Genomic DNA, 14171 nt, shown 5'->3' on the forward strand with positions numbered 1-14171 from the left:
TTTCGCGACACCCACTTAGGGAACCCCTGATATCACAACGTAAATTTAAGAGTAAAACAATTAGATGTAGCACGTTTTAATAAGAAGCTTAAAAAACAGAAAAATTATTATTGAGACCCAAGAAAAAACCTTTAAAGAAGATACAATATAATTAAAAATGATTCCTAAAAAAAGTTTTTTTTTTAATTTTAATTCACATGAGGACATTTTAAGAAGTTTTTAAAATTAAAGATCTTTTATAACGATACTATGGAAAACAAAACAGTTTTCAAAGAAAAATAGGTAAAATTTACTATGTTATTTGAAATTTGTGCGCTGAGAAACTTAATCTTCAGAGAAGTTGACACAGAAGGATTTTTAAAGGAAGAATTATAACTAAAGAATTTTAACAAAGAAATTTCAACATGTAGAAAGTTTCCATGATAAAAATATTAAAAATTTCCGGATATTGCTCCCAAGCTGATACCAAATTTTTTAATTGAACTTTTCATATGAAATTTAAAAACTGACTTCTTAAAAAAAGCAGCTACAAAAACCAATAAATTTGTCAGGAGGATCTTCAAAAACTAAATTTTTTCAAGAAGTTGCAACAAGTAAACTATAGAAAAATACTAAGAAATAACTAAAAATATCAACCAAGTACGTCAAGAGCACGCGAATTCCCAGAGTCAGGTAAGTTCCTGATCCTGTGCAATTAGGAGCTGGCAGATATGCAATTACGAATGCCTTTTTTTTTCTTTTTGTTATCATAGCAGAACAGAAAGTCAGTACCTTTCCCTTCAAAGTCTAGACTAGCTGCTATCACGAGACTTGTTAAGTTCAGATGAATTGTTTTAAGTGTTCGATGAGGGGTTCTTGAGGATTCTTTTTGTCCTGAAGTCATAGACATGGCGACAGAAGAACACGATATCACTAGCCACGGCATCACTGGGGAGTCTTTCTTTCCTCGGGTATCCGTCAGCCAGCTCAGGAACCAGCATGGATGCCTTGGATATTGTATCCTCTTCCATCGTCAGACTTGCCCTATACCTGTTTAAAGAGGTAAATAAAGGATTTAGACACAATTTTTATTGAAAAATAGAAATCAAACAAGATAAATACAAAAAAGCGATAATTTCTGGACCACATCTTTCTTTTTATGTCTGTCATATTTTTTCATTGAAAACCTTATTTCAACATCAGCCTCGCTGTTAGACAGGACAAGCAATTTCACATACAGTATGGGACCCAAAATCCGGAATGCTCGAGACCGCAATATTTTTAGATATGGGAGTTTTCCGGATTTTGGATTCTGACTCAAAAACAGTGAAAACTCTCCAGTTGTGAGGTATTTGTCACGTTTTTCCTGGTTTTGCTTAATTTCTTTTATTTTTTTGATCAACATGAGTGATAGCATACTTCATTGTGCTAAAACATAAGTCGGAGACAATTTGCAGTGGCATATAGTCCGCGGACGTAACTTTTTATTACTATCAGGGATGTGCCAACCAAAACTCTCTTTTGGAGCAATCTTGGGAGCAGGAAAATTGTGAGCTTGGAGCAGTAAAACGTAGAATTTGGAGCAGTAAAGTTGCGAATTTGAAGCAGCTTGCTGCAGCAAAAATTTAAATTTTGCAGCAACTATGTATATTTCACGCACAGAAACCTGTTACATGATAAAACAATAAAAAAGGAGATTAAGGATGCAAAAAAGCCGTAACTCCAAGTACTAACTGAAGCTCTCTTAATTACATTTATTATTAATTGTTTTTTGGCTAATATTTTTAACAAAAGACAAGTCATGTCCTGCTCTACATTTGCCATCATACACTGATTTAAGTTTAGTTCACATATTTACTTTGCTTAACATATCACTACTTTTGTGCACATTTAGGTTATAGTGCTTTGATACCTATTTTTTTTTAATTTGTTTGCATTTATGTAGTTCAACACATGTAAATGACATAAGATATATGTATACATAAAACTCAAAAAGGCTAAAAAAAGCAAAAAAGAATGGATAAATTTGAAAACTTTACCTCAACAAGTTACAAGTGAGTTTTAAAGAGGTATTAATTAATTTGCTTAATATTCATTACCAGAGCATCAGAATTTCCCGATTTTTACTATCTTATGTGTCTCCAACCAAAATTAGAGATCAATTTTCTGTCCTAAAATCTTCAGAAACCCAAGATTAAAAACTGGAGCACAATATTAATTTTTACAGATGGCATTAGCTTAGATATATTTGGATGCCACTAGATTGACATTTTCGAGTGGGCGTGGTAAGAAGACAAACTTACAAGTCCTCTTCTTCTGAAAACAAAAGATAAGAATGGTTGAAAATAATGGTCAATACAAAATTTTTCAAGTCAAAGGAACAGAGTCACATAACAAATTAAAACAATCGAGATTTTCAAAAGCGGTTGCAATCGGATTGTGAAATGCGCAAAAAATCGGGACTAAGTCAAAAAAATCGTAAAAACAAGCTCCAAATTCATAGACTTGGCTGATAATCTGCGAAATATGCTGAAGGAACTTCAATATTGCATGCAAAATCGCACTTTTGGCGCAGAAAAGGTCATTTAGAGGTTTTTTTGAGTGGCTGACACATTCCTGTACTATACAATAATGTGCCGATCAATACAATAAATAAAACATTTTTGCTGAAAATAATTTCGTACCTTTGTTCAACAGGCTTTGTATTGCATACTTATAAGAAGAAAAAAAGAAGTATCGTTGACCGAAAGTGGATGTTTAAAGATTGCTGCACAATCGCAGCAAAACGCTTATTTGCGCATAACACGTGGCAGCGAAAAAAGTTAAAAATAAAAAGGCTGAACTAAAAGTAGTACAATATTTTCAACAAGTAATTACTGAACGTAAACAATTTTAAACTTTAAAACAGAAAAATAGGTGGGGAAAAAATTGATTTTTTAAAAAAATATATTCAAGGGAGAAGGTGCCGTTTTTCGGGTCTTCCGGGTTTTGGGATTCCAAATTTGGGGTCTCATACTGCACTCGCGTAAACAAATCGCAGGAAGGGAAATATAAAACTAGAAAATAACAAAAACCAAAAGGAAAAAAAAATATCAAAAAAAAAAAAGAAAAGAAAACAGAAAAGGAAAGTCGCGATGGTATTTCTCGCAATAAAATGTAGCTTCTACATAGATTTACTTCTTTTTACTGGTTATAGTTTGTTAGTTATAATTGCGATTTATATCGATATTTAAGAAGGGAAGTACCATAGAACATAAAAGGTGAAGAGAAAACAAAGTACTTTCGAGAAGAAAAAGTCACCCAAGCTGTAAAAGCCTATTTTCTGAATAACATTGTGGAAAGGGGGGGGGAGGCGGCGAGTTGCACTCCAACTTATTTATATCAACTCATATCCACTACGACAACAAGTGTAGGCATCGATCAAAATCGGCTTAACTTTTATTTACAGGGTGGCGACAGGAACTGTGAAAAAAAGTTCCCTGACTTTTCCCTGATTTCCCTGATTAAGTTCACCAAATTTCCCTGATTTACGTTACCAATGATAATGGTTTTCTTTCTTTGCTCTACTTGAAATCCATTGTATGTTTGTATAAAATGCAGTATTTTAAACGTTTTAAGTTGTGTAAAGTTGTTGAACTAAAGATATATTTTAAAAAGATGCTACTTTTTTAATAAAATGGTTAGGGAAAAAAAGCCTACAAAACAGCATATTCAATTTTTCTACCTGGAAAGATTATAGAAAATTAAAATAAAAAAAAAAACTTTCCTTTCAGAAACCACTTAGCATAAGAATTTTAAGAAACTATTAAAATTACTCTTAAAAACATATGTGTATTTATGATAGAACTAAAAAGCAATTGAAATTATTTTGAACTAAGTTTTCAAACAGTATAATAATTGTTGCAAGAATAACAAGTAATAGTGAAATAATAGAAGTAATGTAGTTATTCTTATATAACTAATTGAGATATTTATGCAAAACAGATGAAACCATTTGACATCCATTCATAGGGAGCTTTTCTCTAATCAAGAACATAGGTTGTAATGAATGAATACAGCATTTTAACAATAAAAAAATAAAGATATTTACTTAAGTGCACAAGTTAACTCTATTTCAAATGATTTCAGTATGTAACGAAAAAAAATCTTAGATTCCTTTCGTAAGAAAGAACTTGAAAATGAGAGAAAAGAAGATAATTTTAAAATATATAAAAGAAGAATACAACTTGGTTATAAAATTAAAGAATCACTTAAGTCTGAAGAAAAGAAAACCTTTATAATCTGCGGTGACAACAAATAGTATAACGGCAAAAACAAAAGTTTTTTTTATTGAAAGTTCAATTTTAGCGATTAAATTTAAAACGCGAGGAAGTAATAACTTTTAAGCTTTTCTAGTATTAATTCGAAAATCAAAGATTTCTTCTTGAAATCGTGATTACAGTATGCTAATTACTTCGAGACAACGGAATAAAGGCAAAGGAGCTAAGGCATTAATGAAGGCTTCCTCTTTGCCTGTATGGTTGTTTATTTTACATAGCATTGGAAGCGTAAAAGGACATTTCAAGCTAGGTAAAATTAACAACCTAACAGACACAGAAGCAATCTTAGGAAGTTCATCTTGTGGTTAATAAGTAAGATTCAATACTTTGACGTTGAGGAAAAAAGATGCACAAATATGCGGCAGCGTTTAATCGCACCTCATTAATTTTACTTTTTTTTTAAACAGATAATTGGCGGAAAATGCGTAGGGAATAAGGGTACTTAATTTCGTAAAGCAAAAAAAAATTTTTTTTTTCTTCATAAAATCAATTTTCCCTGATATTTTGTTATTTTTTCAAATTTCCCTGATATTTCCCTGACTTTTCCCTGATTAATAAAGTTCCCTGACTTTTCCCTGATCTCCCTGATTTCCCTGATCTGTCGCCACCCTGATTTAAATATATTACCGATAAAATATACTTTTTTTTTTTATCGGCAATGACCCTTCGCTTCAAACTGATTGGAGTGGGATTTTTTTTTTCGTCTTAAATAAATAAAATCTTCATGATTAAATTAGTCTAAAAATCAAACTTGATTGCATTCTAACGAACAAAACAGAAGATGAGATATTCACGAGTCATGTTTTACACAACAACGTAAGATGTATTTCAAATTTTTCTTCTTTAAAGGAAAAATAAAGCAATGAAAACAAAGATAAAAAATGCTTTTAAACGTGTTACCGTGTTCTGTATCCCCCCCCCCCCCGACTGTGGGTACTATACTGAGCAATCCTTACCTGCAGTACTCGTTATACGTAAGTACATAGCACTTGTCTTCAATGCAAGCAACTGAATTAGCATCTTTGTGTCTTGAAGCAAAGACCTCATCTTCCATTTGCCCAGGTTTTCGACCCTGCTCTGTGTGCTCTGGACGATAGTACCACAGGAGGCTCATCATCATTTCCCCTGTAAACCAGAGCGAAACATATAAACCGGAAGCAAAAAAACAAGTCAACCATGATAGTTACTCTCTGCCAAGTTATTTGTTAGCAGTTCATAATTCATTTTCTTTCTGAGTTATCTCAAGACATTATACGATTTCAAGTGATTCGTGAAAAGTATTTATCACGAACTACTGAAAGTGAATATTATGACGTATTGCAGTGATGCTTCGTCTTGGAAAACCATTGCAGCGACTGTATATTGTTTTCTCTGTACAGACACTACTTTTGCAGAGAAACAACTTTTACGGAAAACATTTATCTTGATTGAATCGGCACGAACTAAAAATAAGGTCAGATGCAAAATGTAGCCAATTGCAGGGTTCGAAAATATCCGGTAGTTTGATAGATATATCGGATATTTTGATATGCAGGGTCTGTATAATAAAAAATGAGGCTTGTTTTTTTTTTTACCGAACTGCGCGTGCGCGACGCAAAGGAGGGTAATGTGTTTATGAATCTATGTATGTATGTTGGCGTTGTACAGGCTAAACCACTTTGCCAGGCTTGATAAATCTTACATCAGTCGATTTGTCTTAACCTTGAGAGTGTCACTAAACACATGACAGTATTCAAAATTCACCATATCAACAACCAGTCGCTATATTGTCAGTTCGGGATCCTTTCGCACGCTACCTGCCTGCGACAAATTCAGGTAGCGTTTTCGTTGCCTGAATATTTTTGTTTACTAAGTCTACTAATTCGATTTTCATCTCTAACGTGTTGCATTTGTTTTTGTCGTGATTCAGGAGACTGAGTTTCGCGACATGTATTCTCTTGACGGGCTTTTTTAGTTTTGGAAGAAAGATTCGATTGACGACTTTTCCGCGCTGTAAATATAGCTGTGGTTGACTTAAATACGCGCATTTTTGCTGAAGGTCAAGCATATGTAGCTTTAAGCCGAGTAAGGTCCCTAGAGGCAAGGCGCACATGTGCAAAATTGTAAGGGGGGGGGGGTCTCAGATATTTTCTCCGTGGTTTAACAGGATATTTTCCCCATGGAAACTGATTTTAGTGCAGATTGGAGTTATTAGAATATGATGTTTTTAATAACTTAATCATTAACGACTGGAGAAGAAATGTTTTCACATTTTTGCAAAGAAAAAAGTACTAAAAGCAAGGAAGTTCTAATTTCAAAGGGGGGAGGGGCTTGAACCCCCCTATATGGGCGCTCTTGCCTAGAGGGACTAATAATCAGTAGTTTAGACCACCGTAAGTTACTTATAATCCTCACTATATAAACTTTCTCAATAAAATGACAAGATCGCGAAATTTGCCGTCTTACGATCATAATAACTAAGTCAATGAAAATGGACTAAAAAGGGTAAAATAAAAAATAATTATAAAATAAAAACAAAAAACCCGACAATGTAAAAACCAACAAAAAACTAAAAAGAAAAAATATATAAGCCCAGTAGTTTAGAATTTTATTAAGTATTCCTGAATAACTACTCTATTGAAATAGTTTTATAATCGATGCACACATAAGACAAGCTGACTAACTGAATTGCTGATGGTTAGAGCCCGAATTATGTAGTTCGAAAAAAATTCGATGAGTAGTTCTTTTTTTTTTTTTTTTTTCTTAATTTCAATTTAGGCCCAATTTTCACATTAATTCCCGAATATGGGTGTGAAAAATTACTTGCATATATTAATATTATATATTGTTGGAAAGAGTAGATTTTCCCGCGTTCCCCGCAATTTGTTTCAATGCCCTAACTAAATCACGGCGGGAGATACTCGCGTTTTCAAGTCGAATTTTTTTAGGCTTATCTGAAATTTAGGCACTACTTAAAAAGTGAAAGAATTGTCCCCCCGTTTCCTTTTTGACACCATTGGAAAAAACGACATTTTTTACTCCAGATCTATCTCGACCCATGGTCGAAAAACTAAGCTTTTATCTCCAAAGGGAAAAGTTACAAGTCTTTTTAAATCAAGCTCGAAAAATCTCGTCTCCATTAAACTTGTTAACCATTTTATTTTGCGTTGGCATGGTTACTATACGCTTTATGAATTCATTGTTTCTTTCCTTCTTTCCCATTTTAATTTCTTAAACTTATTTTATTTTGTGTCTCCCCCCCCCCCCCCCTACCAGTGGTTACGCTTTTTAAACTCATCGTTTCTTTCTCATTTTAATTTCTCAAAAGTATTTCAATATCTGTCATCATTATTCGGAAGGGAAATTTTGTATTATGTTTTTTTTTTCTTTTACTTAAGTCTAATCGTTGAACATATGCCACTTGATACAACTTTTATTTCCAAAGTAGACCGGGCAAAGCTGGGAAACGAAGCTAGTGCAATACTATATTACTGTTTCTTTTGACTTTAAGGCATATAACTGCATAAAAACGGCAAATTTTCAATAAACTATATATTATAAGTTTTTCACTCACTTGAAGATTTTTTTTTTTTTTTGTATAAAAGAAATATTACAAAAAAAATATTCAGTTCTTCTTAAAAAACAAAAAATCGGCCAACCTGAGAATATTTCTCGTGCCGCCTGATTTTTTGTGCATAATATTAATATGTAAACTACTTTTTGTGCATACTTTCGCCGAAATATATTTAAAAAATGCAAGACTAAAAAACCATTCATATTTTTATTCAGATATGAAAACGTTTATTTGCGCGAATGAAAAAATCTAGAGCATATTTCTTGAATTTTTAGTGCATAATTGACGCAAATTTTGATGACTTTACTGCGCATATAATTTGGGTTCTACTGAAGGCAATCATATCTTACTGCTAAACGTATCTACTACTACTACACTACTTGCTCAAGAACATAACCTGACTTTTCCCCCCAAATCCTTGCCGTTAAACAACAGACACTTCGTCTTGGAAAATCATGACAGTGGAGGCAGATTGTTTTCTCTGCATTGACACTATGTTAGCAGAGAAACAACATTTGTGTAATACAGTAAACATCCGTGGGTGGCTTATCTTAAAAAGTAAAATAATTAATGTATGGGTTTACAGAATATGTAGATAAATGCACGCATTTGAATTGAACAAATGCAAAATCTATTTTAATACATTCCTATTATTTCTTAACTCCTTCCAATTACATCAAACCTTTCAACGTCACCGAAACCTGTCTAATTGAAATCGTATTCTTAGATCAACACTTCTTACTGATTTTTAAATGCACATCACTTACTGATTTATACCTACACTACTTAAGCGCGTAAACGAGTGACCAGATAGGTCTGTTCAAACTAATTTTAAAAATTTTGATTCTTAGTCAGGCCATTTAACAATTAAACAACAAAAGGAACATTAGCTGATTTCCTCTTTGTTTCGTACAATACCTGAATGCATGAAATCATGCTTCGTTGCTTAATAAGGCAGATTTTACGCATTCTACATCCAGTTAGCATTCTGCGCGAATACCATACAGGCGATGATTTCAATGCGCAAGACCTTGCGAGCTAGCATCAAAATCTACCAATATATGACATTTCCTATTTGGTCCATACTTGCGGCAAAGTACAAGTTAAAATATTTCTAAGATACCGATTTTAATATAATAACTGAGCCGTTGATAGCAAAAGTGGTGCAAGTCAATAAAAAACGATTTTGAGTAATTTAATGGTTTAGTAGACAATTTTGCACAAAACCCAACTGCTGTTCCGTTTTACGATTACTGTCTATCGGCCAATGGTTGAAAATAGACTTCTATCACATTCGCATGAAGGACAATGAGATTAAATCTAATTTCTGACGGCCAGTGGCGGCGATTCGGTGGGGCAATCCCCCCCCCCTTACTTTTTAAAGCTCATTTATTACTTTATTTTCCAATTTAGAAACCAAAACTAGAAATTATAAAAAAAGCAGAAATGTCAAAATTTCCAGAACATAATTATTTGTTATACTTTGTATAACTGTTTAAGAAACATTATTTAGCACAAGTAGTATTTTCTAATTTATGTATTCATTGTTTAGATATTAGTAAATCAATTGTTTTTCTTAAGAATACTTTGGGGTAACTAATGTAAATCTAATCAATGTCTAAGTGTTTCTTCGGAGAAAGTTATTGTGCACAAAATTCCTCAAAATCTTAAGAAAAACGTGAGTTAAGTTGCTAGATTTACATCAATTTTCACTCATATGCTCTCAAAACCAGCCCTAGCAAAATTTTGTACTTTTCTCTTTTTTTTTCTTTTCTTTTCTTTCTTTCTTTTTTTTTTTTTTTTTTTTTTTAGCTGCCGCTAAAAGTTTTAATGCTTTTAGTTGTCGTTTTTCTCTCTCCCCCACTTCTTTTTTCAGTCCCAATCGCCGCCTCTGCTAACGGCGTAAAAGTGACTTACACCACTTTTGCGTCTCAATGGGGTCGTTTCCAAAATTTTATAAGTATTTTTTTCTGAAAAATTATGCTTAAAAACATAGAATCTGACCATTTTTTAAATAATTTCTTTAAGTTTTATATTTTAAAAAAATTACTTAAATCGGTGCTCTTTCATCGTTTAACGCTTCTGCCGATGACATCACAAATGATGAAATGCCATTCAGTGTTGCCATTCATGGTCCAAAATATTTAATTCGAATCTTTACTCTCGTGTATTGGCAACGATATGGTTGATAGCAAGCGTAGAGCGCAATTGTAATTCGCCTCTTGATTATCATAACGTGGAAATGCGGTAGAAAGATGCGCCATAGTGCATCATTTGTGACGTCATAAAGACCATGCCTTGTTCGAAAAATCGGACATTTAAAAAAATTAATTAAAAAATAACTATTGCGAAAATGAAAGTATTTTCTGGGTCCATGGTTTTTTTTTTTTTTTTTTTGCTTTCTATCAATTTTAGTGACAAAAGTACTACCTTTGACTGAAGGAAACAACCCCATTATTAAATTTCGCTAAAAATATATTTCAATAAATAAAATAAAATAATAATACTCACCATCATCAGGGTTCTCCCAAAATGTAGCTATCTTAGCGACATATGGCAAGTCCGTGTCCTTAGGACCCGACCTTAAAAGAACGCAGTCCCTCTCACTGATTGTGTCCCCTTCCTTGTGTTGCACACTTGGATAACATAGCCTCATACACGGAGCAGAGTCATTCTGCCAAAAAGAAGAAGAAAAAAAAATTTCTATGAAATGTCACCCCTGCGGCGGTTTGACTGTAGGAGAACAGCGAGTACAGTGAGACACGAAAATTTTATTGCATTTTTACTTCCTTTTACAAAAAAGGAAGTATTGTATTCGCAAAAAAATTTTCACTCAAAAATCGACTTTAATTTCCATTTTACTCACCCCCGAATGAATATTGATTTTTTTTTTTCTTTTTCGGCTCGACCACACGAGTGCCTAAGAACGTATAGACACGCGAAATATCCATAATGACAATTCCCTAGTTAATTACAACGAATTTTCTCGTGACGTCTGTTGAACTTATGTATGTCGCACAACTCAAACACGGTAAGTTCTAGAAAGTTGAATTTTGGTACGTAGACTCCTAGTGGGGTCTAGTTGTGCACCTTCTCTTTTGGTTTCATTCGGATGTTCCTAAAGGGGTCTTTTGCCCCTTTTTGGGGGAAAATCACTGTTAATTTCGATGTAAACTCAAGTGATGTTATAATTTGGCAGACACTTGGCGATTTTTCACCTGTCTTTTAGTCGCCAACTTGGCGACAAATTTGGCGTTTTATTTATTTTTTTTTTTATTTTTTTTTTTTTTAAACCTGTCTCAATTTGGCCACTGTTGGTGATACTTAGAGAGTAAACTATTGAATCACATTAAAATTGCCAGTAATGGGGAAATGACATTAAATTGGAGTAATAGGAAGTCATGTGATGCACACATCAGCTCGTTATTATTAAAAAAACACAGAAATCAATTTTTTTCCAAATGGTACAATATTTGTCACTGATAGGCAGGGGAGTGCAGCGAACTTTTGGGGCCCGTCACAAATGACTTTTCCGGGCCCCTCCAAATTGTTTACCTCTATATTTCACCCCTAGTTTCAAAAGTATTGGGCCCACTTCATTCTCGGGCCCGGGCCAACAGGTGTCCCTTCTGGACGCCCCTGGTGATAGGCATTATTAAAGTGGATTTTGAAAAAGCTACGAATTTACACAAAGGAAAAGATAAATATAGCCGAAATGCAATTTCGTCTCATTGTTCCCTCAGTATGTTGGAATAGTGAGCCATATTTTTTGAATTTGCAAACTTCGAAATAATCTAAACTTACCTGGAAAAATATGAATGATCGTTACTATTTGGTTTTCGTATGAGTTAATTTTCTTTGGCAAGGTAAATTTCATGTCGTCTTAACTCATAGCAGTGATATCTACCGCGTATTTGTTTGGAACTGAGATGGATCGCTTTATTGGTTCAAAGTGCCATCTTCTGATGCAGTACATTTTGGAAAGGACAGAATTCTTTCACAGTAGTCTTTATCTACAACTAGTAGAACAACTTCGTTCCTATCTGTTTCAGAAAATCTACAAATAAGCTTAACTTCCTTTTTTCTCAGCATGTTGATATTTTGAAGTGTAGAAAAATGTTATTGCATTTAGCATATTGCAATGAAAAGATAAAAAATAATTGATTTAAATAGAAAAAGTAAACAAAATTGAAGTAGTTATTTGGTATTATTAAGCTCTAATCCTCATAATTCCATTCAAACATCCTTATTTTGTTGGCGCAGGGCTTTCAAACTTATTTTATTTTTATTCGCATGAACCAGGGTTGGCCGGATTGGACCCAATTGGGTCGGACCCAATGGGTTTTTTTGAAAAAACCCATTTAAAAAAAAAACCCATTATTTAGCCCACTTTTGGGTTTTTTAAATTTTCTGAGAAGTTTTTTAAAAATTAATTTACATACTTTCACAATTTAAACTTCTTTTTCATTTCTTCTTCACCACAGACATTGGACATAAAAAATGAATTTTTTGAAATAGTATTTCTTAACTCTTAACAGCATTAAAAAAATGTTTCAAAGATTTTAAATAAATATATTTAACTTTTTTCTTTAACTGATCAATAAATGGACTCAAATTATTTTGACTAAGTCCTGTCACGTCTGATTTTCCCAATATTTGTAGATTGTACAGAGGAAACTACTCTAGCTAAAATGCTTTCATGTGAATTATTTCCTGCAAACAAACACGTCACAAATCCTGCAAACAAACACGTCACAAATCTTGAATAAACACAAGGTATATTTTTTAGAAATTAACAGGTTTTTTCAAACGGTCGGGCAGAAAACAGAAGAGGATGTACAGTATTTTCATTATCTTACGAAAAAGTTTACTATTTCTTAGTTTGTACACAGAAATAGAAAAACTGGCAACATAAGAAATATCTTGATTAAGCTGGAATTCAGTAAAAAGGGAGTAAAATCTACTTGAGGTTCTACAGTAGTTTTGCATAACAAAATAAAATACAGGAAAGTAAAATGCAAAAAAAAAAAAAAAAAAAAAAGTAGTAGCAAATAAATACGAACAATAGATTTTCTTACTCGAGAAGTAACTTTGCCTTAACTGTTGGTAATCATGAAAACTAAAAAATCTGAAACTTCACCATTCTTGGGTTTTGTCGTCTTTTATACTTTTCTTCAGAAAACGCTGAATTTTAACTAGTTTTCCAGCTTTTTTACAACAAGACAATTTTTGCGCTTTGTCCATATACTTACGCTACAATATGCTACAAGTACCCCACATTTTCCCTAAAAAAAGACAAAAAAAAACCACATTTCTTTAAAAAAAAAAACCAGCTTCAGTTGGGTTTTTTGGGTTTTATTTAAAAAAAACCCAAAAAACCCTGGGTCCATGGGCTTTTTTAAAAAAACCCGAGTTTTTGCCAACTCTGGCATGAACAAGCTACGTATTTATAAAATTTATTCAATATATAACTTATCCTGTTTTAATATAAAAGTACCATGGGAACAGTGAGATACGAATTAATGGTGTATATCAATATCCCCTTATTTAGATATAAGCTCAGTTGGTGCCGTTTTCAGGCAAAAAGAAAAAAAGTAAATAAAATTAACAACATCATTCTACTGCTAAACTAAGCGTTAAATAATAGGCTAATGTAAGATTAGTAACACTAGTCCGTACAGATTTTCTAAGTTTAGAAACAATGCAACATGCAACAAACAATGCAGATATTTTAGTTCGATTGGGTCAAACTATGATGGCATAGTTAATTTTCATAAACCAGATTTCATAGCACCCTCTTTTCTATAATACTGTTAGCAGGATGTCAACTTGACTTTTAAAACATTTACCGCTTTAGAAATACCCAAACAGAAAATAAATTGCTGTCGATTCACTGGTCTCACTGTACCCACTGCTCTCCTACTCCAAACTTCAAAAGAAGTTATTAATAATACAATTGAGACAAATTTAAAAAAAAAAACCAAATTTGTCGCCAAGTTGGCGAAAAAAATTGGCGACAAAAATTTTGGCGATACATCGTTAAGTGTTTGCCAAATTATAACACCACTTGAGATTGCATTGAAATTAACGATGACTCCCCCCCCCCCAAAAAATGTAAAAGACCCCCTTTGAAACATCCGAATGCAACCAAAAAGGGAGGTGCACAACTACACCCCACTAGGAGTCTACGTACCAAATTTCAACTTTCTAGGACGTACCGTTCTTGAGTTATGCGACATACATACACACATACATACGTACATACATACATACATACATACATACATACGGACTTCACGAGAAAACTCGTTGTAATTAAC

At 33.1% G+C, this 14171-nt stretch overlaps 1 protein-coding gene across 1 annotated transcript in view; it reads right to left on the reverse strand.

Moving 5' to 3' along the window:
* Positions 1–213: 213 nt before the first annotated feature.
* Positions 214–14171, reverse strand: part of LOC129223961 (uncharacterized) — a 157458-nt gene continuing 143500 nt past the window's right edge. The window contains exons 4-6 of the mRNA XM_054858345.1: positions 10363–10525; positions 5255–5423; positions 214–1029 (exon numbers count right to left, since the gene is read on the reverse strand). Of these exons, the coding sequence (XP_054714320.1) occupies positions 834–1029; positions 5255–5423; positions 10363–10525 (528 nt within the window). The 3' untranslated portion in view covers positions 214–833. The remainder of the gene's footprint in view (positions 1030–5254; positions 5424–10362; positions 10526–14171) is intronic.

Source organism: Uloborus diversus, chromosome 6 (genome assembly GCF_026930045.1).
Source record: "Uloborus diversus isolate 005 chromosome 6, Udiv.v.3.1, whole genome shotgun sequence".
Lineage (NCBI taxonomy): Eukaryota > Metazoa > Arthropoda > Arachnida > Araneae > Uloboridae > Uloborus > Uloborus diversus.